The 17,887-nt window shown below is 43.7% G+C and overlaps 1 protein-coding gene across 1 annotated transcript; it reads right to left on the bottom strand.

Annotated features, from left to right (window-relative positions):
• Positions 1-4,118: 4,118 nt before the first annotated feature.
• Positions 4,119-12,170, bottom strand: LOC310831338 (parvalbumin, thymic-like). Its single transcript, XM_083711914.1, has 5 exons — positions 11,997-12,170; positions 11,190-11,258; positions 8,088-8,220; positions 5,456-5,565; positions 4,119-4,639 (listed from the first exon to the last, which is right to left on the bottom strand). Exons 2-5 carry the CDS (start codon positions 11,248-11,250, stop codon positions 4,611-4,613), a joined length of 333 nt encoding a protein of 110 aa, XP_083568040.1. The 5' UTR covers positions 11,251-11,258; positions 11,997-12,170; the 3' UTR covers positions 4,119-4,610.
• Positions 12,171-17,887: the final 5,717 nt, after the last annotated feature.

The raw sequence follows: 17,887 nt of genomic DNA, 5'->3' as shown, positions 1-17,887 counted from the left end.
CTCCCATCATCCCTAGCTAACAGGACCAGTGGCCAGGGATGATGGGAATTGTAGTCTCAAAACATCTGGAGGGCCGAGTTTGCCTATGCCTGCTTTAAGCTTTTCAGATTTCTTCTGCCGGCAAAGGAAGGGCAAACATAATGTGCGCACAAGCCTCAAGCTGCTCCTGGGTTTTCTCCTCCACTGAGGAAAATGCCACCATTTCTTCAGTGCTTGCCACCACTCTAGCGCATGCACACTTGAAAACACCCCCTTCCTCTTCCTCAGGCACACAGAAAAGCACCCCCTTTTCCACCAGTGTAATAACTAAGGTAGGAATACTTCCTGCATTTTGCTGGACCTTCGGAAGGTGAAAAAGCAGCAAATGCAAAACAGCATTAACTATTGGAGCAGAGTCAGGGATTATTCTTGAAAGTGCACTTGGGTTGCAGCTGGTGTCAGCAATTGGCACCATCAGGCCCTTGCCAAGGCCCACAAACCCGGCAAGGGGCCATTGATTGACCTCTGGAGCCTTTTGGACCTGCTGATTTCCCCACCCCTTGCTGACATAGCAAGTCCTGTAATCTTCTTCCCCAAAGGCACACCCCCTTCATTCTCTCTCTCTCTCTAAATAAAATCACAGAGATGGGGGGCTGCCTTCTGAACATCTTGCCTTTGCCCCCCAAAAGCTGGAGCCAGTACTGATGAGGTTAAGAACCAGTTGACATGAATTACAATGGTACCTTGGGTTAAGAACTTAATTTATTCTGTAGGTCCGTTCTCAACCTGAAACTGTTCTTAACCTGAGGTACCACTTTAGCTAATGCGGCCTTCTACTGCCGTGCAATTTCTGTTCTCATCCTGAGGTAAAGTTCTTAACCTGGGGTATTATTTCTGGGTGAGCAGAGTCTGTAACCTGAAGCGTCTGTAACCCGAAGTACCACTGTATAGTGGTTTGGCTTTTTGTTGTTGATTATCTCTTAATTTCAACCTGTCAATACTCAATCACACATGTGGTGGCAGTGGATATATAACCTGGAAGAGCAAAATATAGATTAAAGCAGGGGCAGACTAAGTTGTGGGGCTGCTAATATTGATCAGCTCTAAGCAACTGCCACTTGGTAAGGTAGTTCTGGAGAGAAAGTAGCTTCTCTGTCAGTTCAGGGTTGGGATGTACCAACTTATCTCCCTGGGCCTTTTTGAACTTGTCCTCCTAGGGCAGAGTAATTGAGCAATATCCTGGATTCCTTGCATTGAGCTCTCTTTATTGTGGGCACATGCCAGAGTTGAGTGATGCAATGAAGACAGCATTGTGGAAATAATCCTGTCTTATCCTGGTATTCTGTACCAGGTACAAACATTTGGTTGTGAGCAAAACAAGAGTGCCATCAAGTGGTCAATTATTTCTAGTTACAGATAGGTAGCCGTGTTGGTCTGCCATAGTCAAAACAAAAAAAATTCCTTCCAGTAGCACCTTAAAGACCAACTAAGTTAGTTCTTGGTATGAGCTTTCATGTGCATGCACACTTCTTCAGATACCATTCGTATCTGAAGAAGTGTGCATGCACACGAAAGCTCATACCAAGCTCATACCAAGAACTAACTTAGTTGATCTTTAAGGTGCTACTGGAAGGATTTTGTTTTGTTTTGATTATTTCTAGGTAATTCTCTCTCAGTATAATTTTTTATTTCTGTGCTGAGCTGCTACTACACATAATGAAATTAAGCCTATCTTGATTTTTGTTGCTTTTAAATGCTCCCTGTCCATCAGTCTTAACGTCACACAATTCTCTCATCCTCCTTGCAATTCGCTGATCTCGTTGCATCCCAAACTGCAAAGGTGCCAAAGCCAAAAAACCCTTATGGTCGTGTGCAGTTGAGCCATATACATCACCTGTCTATTTCTGAAGTAGAGTAGATGCTTTGCATGTGGGAAGATCCCGGGTTCAGTTCTCCAGCCTGGGAAAGGCTTGAAACACAGAACAGACAGCAGTCATTGTGGACCAGGGATGAAGAATCTCCATCCTTCCCACGTGCACAAACACTTCCAGGGTCCTCCCCCCCCCTTTGAGGGGAGGTGGTTGGGAGCCACATAGCATTGGTTGGACGGGCCAAAGTATACAAACACACAGTTACACACACAGAGAGAGCCCAATAGCTATGGGAATGGCCTGGGGGGAATCCAGCAGGCCAGATTGAGACGACTGGTAGGTTGCATTTGGAGCATGAACTGGAAACCCCCCAACCCTGATTCAGACTATATTGACCCTGGGAGACCTATGGTCTGTTTCAATATAAACGCCATTCCTTTGTTCCTTGGGTGGCTTCTATGGCATCCTTAGGAATATTGCCACTTCAAAGTGTTATAGGAATTCTAAGGTCTCAAATATACCATAAATGCACACATACCTAAGTATATAAACCACATGTCTAAAATGGTACAGGGAAGCAATCCAAAAGCCATCTTGGCTCTCCTAAAGAATCTCAATATTTCCACTGCCTCCTTAATCCCCCTTGCCTGAGAACAGGTAGGCAGATAGCAGTCAGGGGAAGTTCCTGAAGGGATTCCTCTCCTATATCTTGTTGGAATTTTGGCCCGTTCAGAGGTATGTGCCTATCTGTCCAGGCACCGGCTGAATTCCTTTGACCTCCCTCCGGCGACTCCTGGCAGGAAAAAACACACGAGGTCCGTTCCGGCGATTTTCCTCAGGCTGTGAGAAAAACACACCAACTGCTTCTCCTTCTCCCTGCATATCCCCAGGGAGGGGAATCAGACTCAGACAGAAATGTAACTACATGCTTTTATTCCTGTCTTTAGCAGTCATACAGTAAAAGATGTCTGCTCTCTTCAACAAACAGAGAGAAACTCCAAACTCCACCCATGTACATCCTGTACAGGTCATATAACACACACTGAGCTCACATCCTGTGCTCAATAAGGAGAATGGACTGCCCCTTCGTTCCCATGGCAACACTCACACACTTCCTGTTTGGCTTTCCAGCCACAAGCAGCTGACTGAGCTGCTAGAGCCTTTGCTTGCTGCAGCATTGCTGCTTTAGAATAACATATCTATGAACCTCCTTTGTATTGATCATCAGTTTGCCCAGATGCTCTGCATTGAGGGGTGTCTGACCGGCATCCTGGTTGTCTTACCAAACGCTAATGTTTTGTGCAAACTGTGTCTGGAACTGTGTAAAACTTGCTAATATCACACCTTGGCCAGCCTGAGCCACATTAACCCCACCTTATGTGTGATGTAATTTCTGACTGTAGAGGGCATGTCCTTCTTCTCCACGCCGAAATGCAAACCCTTAAAAAAGACGTTTCTTCTTAGTTTTGGGTCTCTCTTGCCTCCTTGCAAGGAGGGGAGGGAACTCTTTTGCAACAGAAAAATAAAGATCTGCCTCCATCCGTTCATCGCTGGCTGATCCTGGACTTAGGGGAATCAGTCCCTTGGGGGAGCTGAGCAGCAAAAGCCAATCACCCCTATTTCGCTATATCAAAAGGAATTGCTAGGGTTGTTTGTCAGGTTAGAGCAGCTTTGAGGGCAGAATCCAAGCAGGCAGAACTGACCCTCAGATTTGTCCTAGCACTTCCATAGCTGACCATGCTGTGGGAGGTCTAAATATCCAGTTTGCAACCATTATTATATGTCTCCCACCCCAGGGGCTCCTTTGTCAAAGAGAAGAAATGAGTTATCCGCACCTAGTTCCTTCTCTGCCATCATCCAGAAAGATCAACAAGTCTTCTGCCTTTGCCTTTTATCAACACTTAATTCCTGCCTTCCTTATATTGCTCTGTGACTCCATGCCAGAAGGAGGCCTTGTCTCTGGGTCCAGGAAAATGCAGTATATGTTTGCTGGTGTGTGTTATTGAGTGCTATTTCCATGCTGGGCTTGCCAGTTCCATTCTGGCTCCCTTCCCCACTCAGCATTCCATATCCACACCGTCAGCTAAAAACGAATGTTTCCAAAGCATAACAAAGCTAACATGTCGTGTTGCTGTTTTTTTTTACATTCGTGATGTACAAAAGAAAGAAGGGAAACTTAACAACATAAGTTAAACAAGTAAAGAACGATTCCCTAATTTGTGAATGATGAAGTCTCTTTATATGTACAAATGAACAATTCCACCAGAGTTAACTACAGCAAGGCATTTAATGAAGCTGGTTGTGTTAAGGCAAGGACCAGTTTAAACATTCTCTTTAAACGTTTTTGTTTAAACATAAACAAAAATCAACATGATTCTCCCATTGTCATTTCATATACCTTGATTGGAAGGAAGATTGATGTTGGTTGACTTTTGATCCAGAGATCTCTTTAAAATCTCACATTTATTGAGTGTTCCTACTAGCGCCTACTGCAAGTGAAACATAAAAGTTCGAAGTTCTTCTCCTTAGATTCCAACTTTGTCTCTGTTTGATGCAGACCTCCTTTAACTACGAATTTGTGACACCAGACAATAAGAAAGATCAAACAGCGCATTGGGAGTTTAACAAAGTCCTCTAATAATAAGAAACAATATATTGGCAACTGTCAATGCCATTTAACTGTATAAAATGTATAAATAAATAGTAGATTTGCAATAAGAAATAGTGTTTTACAATACAATAGCTTGGTCTTCCACTTGATCACTTGCTTGTAACCAGTGCTTGGAACTCTAGAAAAACAAAAACAAAACCCAGATTTAATTATTTTGCTGTTGAGAAAACTAGACAGCTTTATTTTTTTTTCAGAATCCATACTGATTCTCTCTAATGATGTCACACAGAGACTTCTGCCAGAGACTGAATTCAATGGTTGCATACACACCATACATTTTAAGCGCCCCTCAAAGAATCATGGGAACTGTAGTTTAACCCTCAGAGAGCTAAAATTCTCCACACCCTTAGCAAACTACAGTTTCCTAAATTCGGGGGAGGGAGGGGTGTGTGCTTTAAATGTATGGTGCTATAAATACACCTCTCTACCATTAACTGCCATGTTTTTTATTGTATGTATGTTTTACCACACTTTGCCAGTGTGAGTCACCCAACCCTTTCTCCCCACTGTGCTACCAATCTGTGCTCCCAGTCTGAACCCCTCCCCACATGCCATTTACACTGGGGAGGGAACTTCTATTTTGTTCAGTTTGAGCTCCCTTCTTCAAAGGAAACTCTAGATTGAGGGCTAGGAAGAGGGGAAGGTTAGAGACCCCTGCTCCCCTCCTTTGCATTTTACCAAAGAAGTACATCATATTTACAAGGAACAAGAATCAAATTCTGGGCAATTTGCAAGATAGAATCATAGAACCTGAACTTCCTGTTTTAGATTTTAGTTTGTCTCGGAAGAAAATTCCAGAAGCCCTGATCACTTTTAATTTGTTCATTGTCATAAACTCCCTATCCCTATTATATTAAGGATAACAGGATAAGCAAGGCATACATGTCAGATCCAGGTGAATTAATAGGTAAGCATTCCGCTAATTTATCCCCACCTTCCACTCCAATTTTGCCATCTCCATCGGTGTCACCTGCCGCCAGGAAAGCATTGGTCTCCTTGTCAGTCAACACTCTGGCGCCTGGTTTGAAATTCTGCATGAAATTTCTGTCAGAGAAGAATTGATTGATGAGTGATAGGTTAGCAAGCTACAGTGAGGCTACAGTGTGGTTTTATCAACATTCACCATGAAGCATTCCTTTCTGCTGGGAAAAAAAGCCTATGCAAAGCCTCCCCTCTTGTCAAGAAAAGCCATAGGGCAGGAAGAAATATATTTGTAATAGTCATAATAATTTGTTAACCTCTGGCATTCCCACACCTCCAATACCCCTTTCATATAAGTTACTGCTTGCGCCCCCCCCCCCAAATTCTTTCACATGCCAAAAAGTCACCCACCATCCAATCGTCCCGCCAACCAAAACATTCTTATTATTCAAGCTTTCATAGGCCATTGAGATCTCTTCTGCATTCTGCCACTTGGGCTGCCAATCTACGTGAAATGCAAAACAAATTCCACACGCTTGCTGTGCTTCAAAGTGCTGCATTTCCATTCCCCCGTATTCTCCGCAGCCCCTGCGCTTTAATTTGATGGGAGAGGTAGGTGAAGCTGATACTGTACTAAGGAATGCAAAAACAGCTACTGTTGGGTCGGCCTCTTTGTTCTGCTACGTTTCTTAACCTCTGAGCCCTGAATATGGTTCCGTAATTTGTATGGAATGTGGCAAACGTGCCACTGGGGACTTAAGTTACACCTGGGGTCTTATATTCGGAAAGCTCTGAAAGTGGCCAAAAAAAGAGAGAGGAAATGGCATTACCAGAAAAGAGGGCACTGATCAGCATAAAATTTGCATTTGCTTCTTTATATGTATAGGTGTAGCTTTAGGATAATTGTAATAAAAATGCAGTAGATCTCACCCTAGTGGGGAAGACATATCAGGAGCAGGTGTTTGTCTGCTTTCCAGATGCTGCTAACTGTTGATGGGCAACTTCAAGTCCCCTCCTGCTCTCCCTTCGGAGGGTTCACTATCTTTAAACCAGGCAGCCTTTCAACCAGAGGACTGTTCTCTAAGACATGTGATGACCACCCTATGAAAAAACCCTAGTTCAAAACTTAGCTTTGGTGCTGAATATCTGCAGGAAATGCATGAGCCTTTGCACCTTTGTCGTTAATTGTTTGTATGTATATATGTATGTATGAATGTATGTATGTATGTATTTAACATGTATACCAGTTTATATTTCAATAAATGACTAAGTGGTTAGAATATATATACATAAATTCTGCATTCAGTATGAGTGCAATAGTTAATAATAACAGTTTTTATGGCGATGTTATTGTTGTTGTGTTCAGCTAAGCCCCACGTAGAACAGACCCACTGAAATTAATGACTCTAAGCTAATCATGTCCATGAACTTCAATGGGTCTACTCTGAGTGGGCCTAGCACTGAATACCACCCATCACCATCTTCCATATTACAGTATAGGAAGAATACAGTGCTGAAATAATGGATATGTAGCACTCTGATCACTAACGATGGAGTGTTTTCAAATGCTAAGGGAACAGTACAGACAGAATCAAGCACTTCGAAGCATCCTTATTTTAGTGGGAAAGATGTAAACATATATTTACTATTTATTTAAAACATGCATATCCGAAACACTGTATTTATGTGACTCATACTTTTTCAACTGATATCAATTAAACTTAAAAGTACTTAACTTGGGCTGGATTGTGCCTAAAGTATTATTTGTGTGTGTGTGTGTGTGTGTGTGTGTGTGTGAGAGAGAGAGAGAGAGAGAGAGAGAGAGAGACTTGTCTGAACTATTTGCATACATCTCCACTTTGAGGAACATTTATGCTCAATGGGTTGGTTTCGGAGAACTGTGAATGAAAGGGCAATAGTCACCAATGCTACAGGGACACAGGTGGTGTTGTGGTCTAAACCACTGAGCCTCCTGGGCTTGCTGATCGGATGTTTGGCAGTTCGAATCTGTGTGGTGAGGTGAGCTCCTATTGCTCTGTGCTAGCTCCTGCTGACCTAGCAGTTCGAAAGCATACCAATGCAAGTAGATAAATAAGTAGGTACTGCTGCGGTGGGAAAGTAAACTGTGTTTCCATGCACTCTGACACTCATCACAGTGTCCTGTTGTGCCAGAAGCGCTTTAGTCATGCTGGCCACATGACCTGGAAAGCTGTTTGCAGACAAACGCTGGCTCCCTCGGCCTGAAAGCAAGATGAGCACCGCAACCACATAGTCACCTTTGACTGGACTTAACCGTCCAGGGGTCCTTTACCTTTACATTTACCTAGTCACCAGTGCTGTTCTGTAGTGCTTAAGAATTTGTGCTATGCTATTACTGGAAGGCTCTATAACTATTCTTCTGTTTCTGATTGTGTAAAAGGTTGCACAAGTTGTTGAACCAGCAAATCAACTTCTTTGGATCTAGTTTCATTTTGGATCTAGTGTCAGGTATGAAATAGTTTGCCCATAAGTGGAGCGCACCTTTCATCATGAACATAAGATGCCTTCTGCACAAGGGGGGCATATTTGGATCTGACCCAATGGCATGCAGGTTAACTACAGATTGTAAAACTGAAAATTGTCTCCGGGAAAGGCCTTCTACTCACTGCAGTTCTTCTTTCTCAATGAATCCACTCTTGTCCTGGTCAAGGACTCCAAATACTTTCCCCAGTTCTTCCTTAGATTTTTTGCTTAGACCCGTTTTCTCAAAGAAGCTTTTGTAAGTGAAGGAATCGGGAGCTTTTGAAGCAGAAAAATGAAAAGATATGGTGAAATATTGGAAGAAAAAGGAGGGGAGAAGTTAAAGGAAATAGATTTCCCCCCCTGACCATCGTACATGAATGAGGACAACTTGTCTCCCCAAAAATGTCATATTTAGCCTTGCATCCTACCATATGTTTTCAGGGAAGTTTGCCTTTGGGGTAGCAATTCTGTTCGAATCAATTATAGGACTCAATAAAGGGTCCAGGACAAATCCAATTACCATGCCTCTCAAAAAGGCACAGTAAATAACACTTGCATTTTAAGTTGGATGTGCACTGATACAAAAATGCAAAGCAATTTGCAACTTGAAATTCACATAGTTTCAGCTGTGCATGTTGGGTTTGAGCAGCTGGGAATTATCAGTCTAAAAGGAGCCCTGAGACCCACAAGTTGGTCTTGTTTTCGAAACCAGGCTGGGTAGGTCTAAAAAAGGACAATCATACAACTTCCTTTAGGAATCAGGAAATGCCCACCATCATCTTCAGCTAATGGTTTGGCACCAACAAGCAGATCATGCCCCGCAATGGAGGCGGTTAAAAAATGTTCTGTTTGCATGCATAAATATAAATATATATATATATAAAGAAGATCAAAACAAATAGAAGTGAATGCCATGTTGCAAGTTGGAGATAAGGTGAGTCCCATCAGGTAGAGGAGCTGTCAGGCCAAGACTTTGGGGCAAAGGTCTGGGGTCCCACTATGCAAAATGAGCCAGAAAAGCCCCAAACACAGCCAGGCTGGTGAAGTAGCAGATGCTGTCATCTAACAAGTGCCCTTCCTCCCCATAAGGTCACTGAACCCGGAGTCTAAAATTACCTAACTGCACTATTGGCCCAGGGTCTGAAAAGTTTGACGACTCTGGCTCTAAATCATGCTAAGATTGCAGAGTTCAATTATAGCTTAGGGAATATCCTCTCTGAGAGGCTCGGCACTAGGGGCGAAGGTGAAATCTGATTCTATGGGCATTTAAAGCCAAATTTATCAAATCCACACTTTCCGAAGCGATATGTGAACCGAAATGCAGCTATCCTTCGAAATTCACGCTTATTCGGATTTTGCAATGCAGTTATCCAACCAGTGTTAGCAAAAAAACCGCATAAATTAGAAGGAAGTGTGCAAAGCCCCCCGAAGACATCAGTGGAAATAACATATAAAAATGCATTATATTAGGGGAAACGGCTTGCAAAAAATGTGTACATTAGTCAAAGCTACATAGAAAAATGTGTTCGGTCAGAGAAATTTGCACATAAATGCTGATAAATTTTAATCAGGATTATTATTATTATTATTATTTTAAATATTCAGCTTGTTGCAAAATGTGGAGAACTAAATTTAAGGCAGGGTAAATGAGAAACAGAGAACTTAAACTGATAGATCTTTCCATCCCAACTCAACATGTTGGTCTTGCACATACACACTTTGCTGTGGTTTCCAAACTCTGTTGTCTGCAGTAGCCTTTGGCATTGGCCTGAAATGACACCATGTCCAGGCGATTTTTAGGGGGAGGAGGATGTCAAGATACACAGTTGTGGTTGCCGCTTAATGGGGTGGGGAAAACCCCTTGCAGGGGTGGGGGGTGGGGAAGGAACTTGTGCTACTCCAGGGGCTAGAAATTGTTAGAGAATTTCTACCCCCTCCAACCCCGAGAATTTTGGTGAAAATTTTCCTGCAATTTCTCTGCAGGCAAACAAGGTTGGGACTTTCAAGAGGCCATTTGCTCCCAGCTCTAGAATTTCCTTTTGCTCACCCAACAGAAACCAAAAGAAAAAGAAGGCTGCTTTGCTGTTTTTTTTCTGCAAAACTTCCGAATCATTTTTGGGCGGCACCCACCATTCTCCCACAGCTATGCCCACAAATAACACATTGGGCCTTTGAAATCAGGGTGGTTTTTTTTCTATTAAGATTCCAAACAATAGCAGCAAAGAGGGTGGCTATACTGTAATACATTCGCTGGTTGTATTGCTCTTTGCACATTATTATTATTATTATTATTATTATTATTATTATTATTATTATTATTATTATTATATTGCCCACTAAGCACAACAACAACCATTTTTTTTTTGTATCTGCAATTATTACAGATAGTGTTATCGCAGTTGTCATTCAGGGTTAGCACAAATTTTAACCAATTAGAGGACACACCTCCTTTTTGTGGTAGTTAATATACACAAAGAAGGCGGACTGTGAATTTGATATATCAGATATTAATCACATTGGATACAGCCCCATATTATCCTCACCCAGGGCTAACCTAGTTTTGTATAAGCTTCTTTGCATGTGTGATCTACCATCTCCCGTACAAGTATCTAACTGAAAAGCCAGATGTACACTTTTAGAAACAGGGTTTGTTTGTTTTTTGTTTGTTTAAATATTCTACATCTCTGTCTGTCTTAAGTCTGTCTTCTTTATGAGGTGCAGACAACTCACAGTTATTGGCCGTGACAAGCTCACTGCCGAAATTATTTTGGATAGAATTCCTTCAGTTCATAGACACACAATTTCTAATTTGCAAAACGTTGTGGCTTGGCTGTGTTTCAATAGCTGGTTAAGTTATTTTGTCTGCTTTGAGGGGGGAAAATAACTTTTTGGGGAGGATTGTTTGTTTGTTTGTTTTGCTTTGCATTTTTAGGAAAGCGTATTTTAGAAAAGTGTCTGTTTTTCCACTAGCGCTGCACAATCAAGTCCAGGAATCAGTGGCGTAGCGTGGGGGGTGCAGGGGGGCCCGGCCGCACCTGGCGCAACATCTGGGGTTAGGGTTAGGGGGCGCAAATCCACGGGTTAGGGGGTGCAAATTACTTGCCTTGCCCCGGGTGCTGACAACCCACGCTACACCACTGCCAGGAATGGAGAATGGAAGAGCACGGAGAAAGTTACAGATTTCTTTAAAATATATTGTTTGCCTGAGGGTAGGGAAACCAAATACTTTTGAAGATAGAAATTACCTTGGCAGCTTTTCAGGGCAGCTTCAATGTCCGCATCAGACAGGATACCGGCGAAAGCCATTATCAAAGCTATAGGGGGAGGAGGGAGAAATAGTTAGCTGAGGTTAAAGACAGAAAGGAAAGTTATGAGGGCCATAGGGACATGGGAGGCTGCCTTAAACTGAGTCAAACCATGGGCCTTTGTAGCTCAGCACTGTCTACTCTGGCTGGCAGCAGCCATCCAGGGTTTCAGAGAGAGATCCGAATAGCATTTTCAAGCAGAGGTATCTAGGTGCAGGAGGTCTCAAGAGTAGACGGCTGTAGCTGCCAGAGCTCAAGTTATTCTTCAGCCACCAGATGGGGTAGCGGCATGAGCTCTCCTTGTATCGCCTAGGAAATAGTAGTAGCAGCAGCAAAAGCAATGATTACAAGTCCAAGGCAAAGGAGCTGCCATTCAAAACCAGCGAGCAGAGTTCCTTCGTCAAAATAATAATTTATTTTTTTTTTACAAAATCCTGTTGTCCACCCAGGTTGTGTGTTTTTTCCACTGGGATGGTCACAAAGGTGATTAATTTGCTCTTCTTTGATCATTGCCCCCCCCCCCCCAGTTTGCACAAACGCCAAAAACAAGCAAAACAAAAAATATTTGTGGTCATAAGAATAATAAGAATAAATCTCTCATTGCTTGACAGCTTCTTTGGTCTGAGAATCTTGATAAGTTTCCATGCAGGTGGCTATTTTTTTTAATGGCTTGGTTGTTGCCAATGGCTGCAAAAATAATAAAAAATGGCAGGGAAAAAAATCTCTAGGCTGAAAGGCTAAACTCACCTTGTGGATGTTTCCCAAAGCCGAGAGAAGAAAAGGGGACAGAAAGATCTAAGATCTAAGGAGAGCTCTTCTCTTAGGGTATTTGCTTGGGCAGAGACCTTGTCTTATATAGGCTTTAGTTAAGACCCCCCAAGCCTTTTACAGAAGTCCTGGGACCACGTCATTGCTCAAATGCCCCAGGGGATAAGATACTGTAGCTGACAAGACCTGCTAGCTAATCAAATTGATATTTATATCCCAAAGGAATGTACATCGGGTCTTAGACAATATAGCAAGTTTTCAGAGCCACACAAAGTCGCCCCCAACTGCTGTCTCCTAATGACACCCAAGTAAAAATGATATTTATAAAATATAAAGTTGGAACATTCCCTCCCCCCATTTAGAACTTTTATCTAGTTTTCTATTAAATGATAAGATCAGAAGACTTTGCAGGACTGTCTCTGTGCTTCCAGGAAGCAAAAAGTCTGGGTTCAAAGAGGCTAGTTTTAGAGTAAATCTGTACTGAGTGGGTCAGTCTCCAGAAATAAATCATGGGTTGCATGCAGTGCAATTCAAAGTGCTGGTTTTGGCTTATAAAGCCTTAAAAGGCTCAGGACTGCAAGGCCTAAAGGACTGCCTCTCCTGATATGAACCTGCTGCCCATTAATTTCAGTGGTCTACTCTGAGGAGATCAGTTATGAATTCCCACTTACCCTGCCCCTTAATCATCAATCCTACACACCCCTGGGAATAAGTCCTGCAGTATACATATGAAAGAAAGATTAGCAGCCAACGAGGTACCACAGCAGTATCATACCTCAAGTCCCATTAAATTCAGTGGGATTTACTTCTGAGTAAACATGCATAGGATTGCACTCCATACTTAAGTCTTCGCCTTTATTTATTTAAAAAATGACACACATCCCTATAATATTTTCAATTACAATGGTACCTCAGGTTACAGACGCTTCAGGTTACAGACTCCGCTAACCCAGAAATAGTACCTCGGATTAAGATGAATGAGAACAGAAATCGCACGGCGGTGGCTCAGCGGCAGCAGGAGGCCCCATTAGCTAAAGTGGTACCTCAGGTTAAGAACAGTTTCAGGTTGAGAGCGGACCTCCAGAACGAATTAAGTTCTTAACCCGAGGTACCACTGTACCTTAAAAACCAGGTTACTAACCAAACAGACCTGGAACCTGCGATCATCATCTGAGGCCCTTCGTTGTGTGCCTCTTCCACGAGAGGTCCAGAGGTTGACAACACGAGAATGGGCCTTTTCTACCTAGCTCCCCATTTGTGGAAAGCGCTCCCCAGGGAGACATGCCTGGTGCCTTCATTACACATCATTAGGTGCCAGATGAAAGTGTATCTCTATAACCAGGACTTGGGCTGATTAACATTCTATGGTCTTCTATGTATTTTATGTTCTCATTTTGTATTTTTACGTTCGGGTGAAGGGCAGTATACAAATTTAAGTAATTAATAGAAGGGAGTAAGAGGCTTAAACTGAGGGCAGACCAGAGGATTCAGGAGAGCACATGGCTTCTGTTTGAAGAGCAAAGCCCAGAGCTCTAGGCCTCCAGGACTACAAATATGGTGGCCCTAGGAATGGACCATCAAAGCAGGAATCGGCCTTTGCATCTGCCCACCCTTGTTAATCATTAGCAACAGCTATGGTGGCTTATGAGGTGTCCACAAGGATAAACAACAAATAAACAATAAAAGCTATCCGTTAGGGCCAAACTCTGATTCCCCAAATTAGCCAGCCTCTATGGCATTTACCGTATTTTTCGCTCTATTAGACGCACCAGACCACAAGACGCACCTAGTTTTTGGAGGAGGAAAACAAGAAAAAAAATATTCTGAATCTCAGAAGCCAGAACAGCAAGAGGGATCACTGTGCAGTGAAAGCAGTGATCCCTCTTGCTGTTCTGGCTTCTGTGATAGCTGCGCAGCCTGTATTCGCTCCATAAGACGCACACACATTTCCTCTTACTTTTTAGGAGGGAAAAAGTGAGTCTTATAGAGCAAAAAATACGGTAGGTAATGTGGAGGCCCCTTGGATTATATAAATTCAACTCTAAATGCTCCGTCTTAACTGGCTCGTGGATTAAGCTGTTTGGCTGCTTCCCCGCTTAGAGCTGCTTCTCCTGGCAGAAATTATACACATGCTTGAGAGAGAGAGAGAGAGATCTGGAACCATCCCAGAAGTATGTCAGCTTTTGAGAAGGAACTCCCTGTACCATAACTGGCTGGAGGTCAGCCCATTCCAAAGCAGTGAGCTCCCTTGCACTCAGCAGCTGAAGATTGCTTCTCTGGTTCAGGGGGGCAGGGGGAATGGAAGATCTTCTGCTACGGTCTAGTGAGGGACTGGGAGGGATCTGAAAAGTGTGCAGCAGAGGCAGGAGGCCTGGGGAATGACCCAGGAGAGGGGGCCAGCGTTTTATGGGGTTTGGCGCTGCCTGCAAGGCAGGAGTCAAGGTGGGGGGGGAAGAAGTTTCAGAGCAGTCTGAGACAGAGGGAGGCACGCAGGAATTCTCAGGGGTGGCGGAAGAGACTGTTCAGGTGAGGGACGGGCCAGTAGACTCCCCGCCATCCCCCGTCCTGCCATCTCCTAGAACCAGGTGGGGCTTGAAAGGGCAAAAGCATCAATTGCTGGCGCTGTGGGTTAAACCACAGAGCCTAGGACTTGCCGATCAGAAGGTCGGCGGTTCGAATCCCCGCGACGGGATGAGCTTCTGTTGCTCGGTCTCTGCTCCTGCCAACCTAGCAGTTCGAAAGCACGCCAAAGTGCAAGTAGATAAATAGGTACCACTCTGGCAGGAAGGTAAGCGGCGTTTCCGTGCGCTGCTCTGGTTCGCCAGAAGCGGCTTAGTCATGCTGGCCACATGACCTGGAAGCTGTACGCCGGCTCCCTCGGCCAATAAAGCAAGATGAGTGCCGCAACCCCAGAATCGGTCATGAGTGGACCTAATGGTCAGGGGTCCCTTTACCTTTACCTTTAGGTAGAGCCTCAAGATGCATGTGTATGCTCCATCAGATGAGGGTACGTAAGCTTGGGGGTGGGGGTGGCGTGATCCCACTGTTACGGCAACTGCTCAGCAGGGCACAAATCTGGGGGCAGCTGCCTAGAGGCGAGAAGTATATGGAGCACCATGGAAGATGTTGTAAATGCATTTTTTGTCAATAAAGAATTAATTATCGGACATTTACCTTCCTTAGCTGGGGTGCCTAGGACCGTGGTGTTGAAACAGCAGTCCCCAAAGCATTGGGGTTTGCTGCCTTCAGACCTAAGAATATTTACCTGGGAATCAACCCAAACGAACACAGAACAGCTGACTCCTGAGAAAACATACACAATGGGGTTGTGCTCTTCCTGGTGAGCGTAGCATGAGTGTTTAAATTACAGTGTGGAAGTGGACATCCCATTTCTCCTTCTCTGAGATTCACAGCGCACCATTTGTCAGAACAGGTGTATGCAGTTATGCAATCTCTTGCAATGTTCCAATAGGTGGCACCAGAGGAAGGTAAGTACCAGAAATAATACATCTGGTATAGTCTGTTCTCTAGCTCCATAAACTAAATAATGTTCCGAGTTTGGTAAATATATATGTGCAGAAATAAATAGTCTGGTCAGACTGCTGGTTGAAAGGAAAAAGAAAAATTGTGGTTTATTATTCATGGCAAACAAAGCCATTCTCTAAATATAAGTTTTACATGTGGCCAAGATGGAGTCAATAAATTAACACCGCCACATGCTATCTCATACTTGGACTGACCAACTTGGAGAAGAAGCAGGAAGCAAGTGAAATCTGAGAGGAAGTGATTCCATTTACCAACAAGTTATTAAAAGAGGGACGCGGGTGGCGCTGTGGGTTAAACCACAGAGCCTAGGACTTGCCGATCAGAAGGTCGGCGGTTCAAATCCCCGCGACGGGGTGAGTTCCCGTTGCTCGGTCCCTGCTCCTGCCAATCTAGCAGTTCGAAAGCACGTCAAAAGTGCAAGTAGATAAATAGGTACTGCTCCGGCGGGAAGGTAAATGGCATTTCCGTGCACTGCTCTGGTTCACCAGAAGCGGCTTAGTCATGCTGGCCACATGACCCGGAAGCTGTACGCTGGCTCCCTTGGCCAATAAAGTGAGATGAGCGCCGCAACCCCAGAGTTGGCCACGACTGGACCTAATGGTCGGGGGTCCCTTTACCTTTAGTTATTAAAAGAGAAGGAATCGGTGAGGGAGAAATAGGTTGCCTTTCTGTCTATCGCCCCCAACTGGTTCAGGTAACTTACTGCAAGTGTTATTGCACTACTCCCAAAAAATAGAAAGCCTATTCTCTCACCTCGTTGGTGGCATATAGGGACATGCTCAGCTCAAGTTGTTCCAGGCAAATTGGATTATGTTGCAATGGTTGTGCGTTTTCACTAGAGACTGGCATACTTGGGTACCTGCTGAAACCCACACCATTTCACTGCTGACCCCTGGAGTCTCCCAGTTCTGTTCCTCCTCCTGGGACTGTCTGAAAACATGACATGAGGCAACAAATGTCACCCTGCTCCAAGCCAAAGCGCAAAGTGCCCAATACCAGCTGTATCATTAAGCCCTGATGCAGAAAATTTAATGAGCACTTGCCGTCCTCTGATTTAAATACGAAACACCTGAGTAGCCAAAAAGGAGGCAATGCATCACCACCCCAAAAGAGGGTGTGGTTGCATATGTTAATTAATATGGATTGAGGCATGCAAATGTGGAAATAATGACTATAATTGAAATAAAAAATGCCTAGTGAGAAAGACTGTGACTCGTGTTCCTGCTTCATCTGTAGTCCCAGTGCTAATGGTTGATGGGCAACTTCAAGGTTCCTTCTTTTTTTTTTTTAAAAAAAAATATCTTTATTAATTTAAAATAAATACATTTATGAGAGAACAGACGTACATACAAGTAAACAAACATACGAAAAAAACAACAGAAAAATCAAACAAACTACCACACTATAAGATACAAGAAGATTAATATAATTATCATCCTTCTGCTCTTTTTTCCTAGTGGTCTTTTATCTTTAAACTAGGCTCAGATCAAACAACCCTTCAGACAGAGGACTGTCTTTCATAGAACAGGACACGTGGTCATCCTGGTGACAATTAGGCAGTTGTCCTTTGTGGGAGGGATGTATGCCTTCAACCAACGTTCTCTAATACCGTATTTTTTGCACCATAACACTCACTTTTTTCCTCCTAGAAAGTAAGGGGAAATGTCTGTGCGTGTTATGGAGAGAATGCCTACGGGTGGCATGCCTATGGATTTTCCTCCTCTAAAAACTATGTGCGTGTTATGGTCGGGTGCGTGTTATAGAGCGAAAAATACAGTACATTATCGACTTCTGGTAGTGGGTCATATTGGACCCAAAGCCACTGATTCTGTGGCCCTCAGCTTGGGTGCTGTACTTTGATCTGGGGCACCCGTGCCAAAAACCAAACAAAGCCCCACTTGCTTATGGATAATTCACTAGTTTCTCAACCTATTTGCCTCAGAATGTTGCTGTGCACAGCAAAACCGCCGCTCTGGACTTGGAAGAAGAAGGGTAGGATATAAACGATAAAATATCCATGTTGGAACCACATCAAGCAAACGAACAAAAACGCAAATACGAAAGCTGCTTTGAGTTTTTGAATCCTGCCATTCAGAGAATTCATAGTCAGCCAAGAGGCGTTTATTTCAGTACCTCCTTCTGAGAAATAAATCTAACCCGTGGCTCCCTCGGCCTCCCCTGCTACATCCCCCTCTGTCAGTTCACCTCCCGCTGTCTCTGTTTCTGTGAAATGACCAAGTGTTTTGCCAGGCTGCTGCACTAAGACCACCCCCACGTGGGTTGGCTGCTAATTCAAAGGAGAAACCTTAGCAGTCTGGGTGTGA

The sequence above is a fragment of the Podarcis gaigeae genome, assembly GCF_964106915.1.
Source record: "Podarcis gaigeae genome assembly, chromosome: 14".
Classification (NCBI taxonomy): domain Eukaryota; kingdom Metazoa; phylum Chordata; class Lepidosauria; order Squamata; family Lacertidae; genus Podarcis; species Podarcis gaigeae.
Note: the sequence above shows the minus strand (reverse complement) of the source record. Positions and strands in the feature narration are given on the sequence as shown.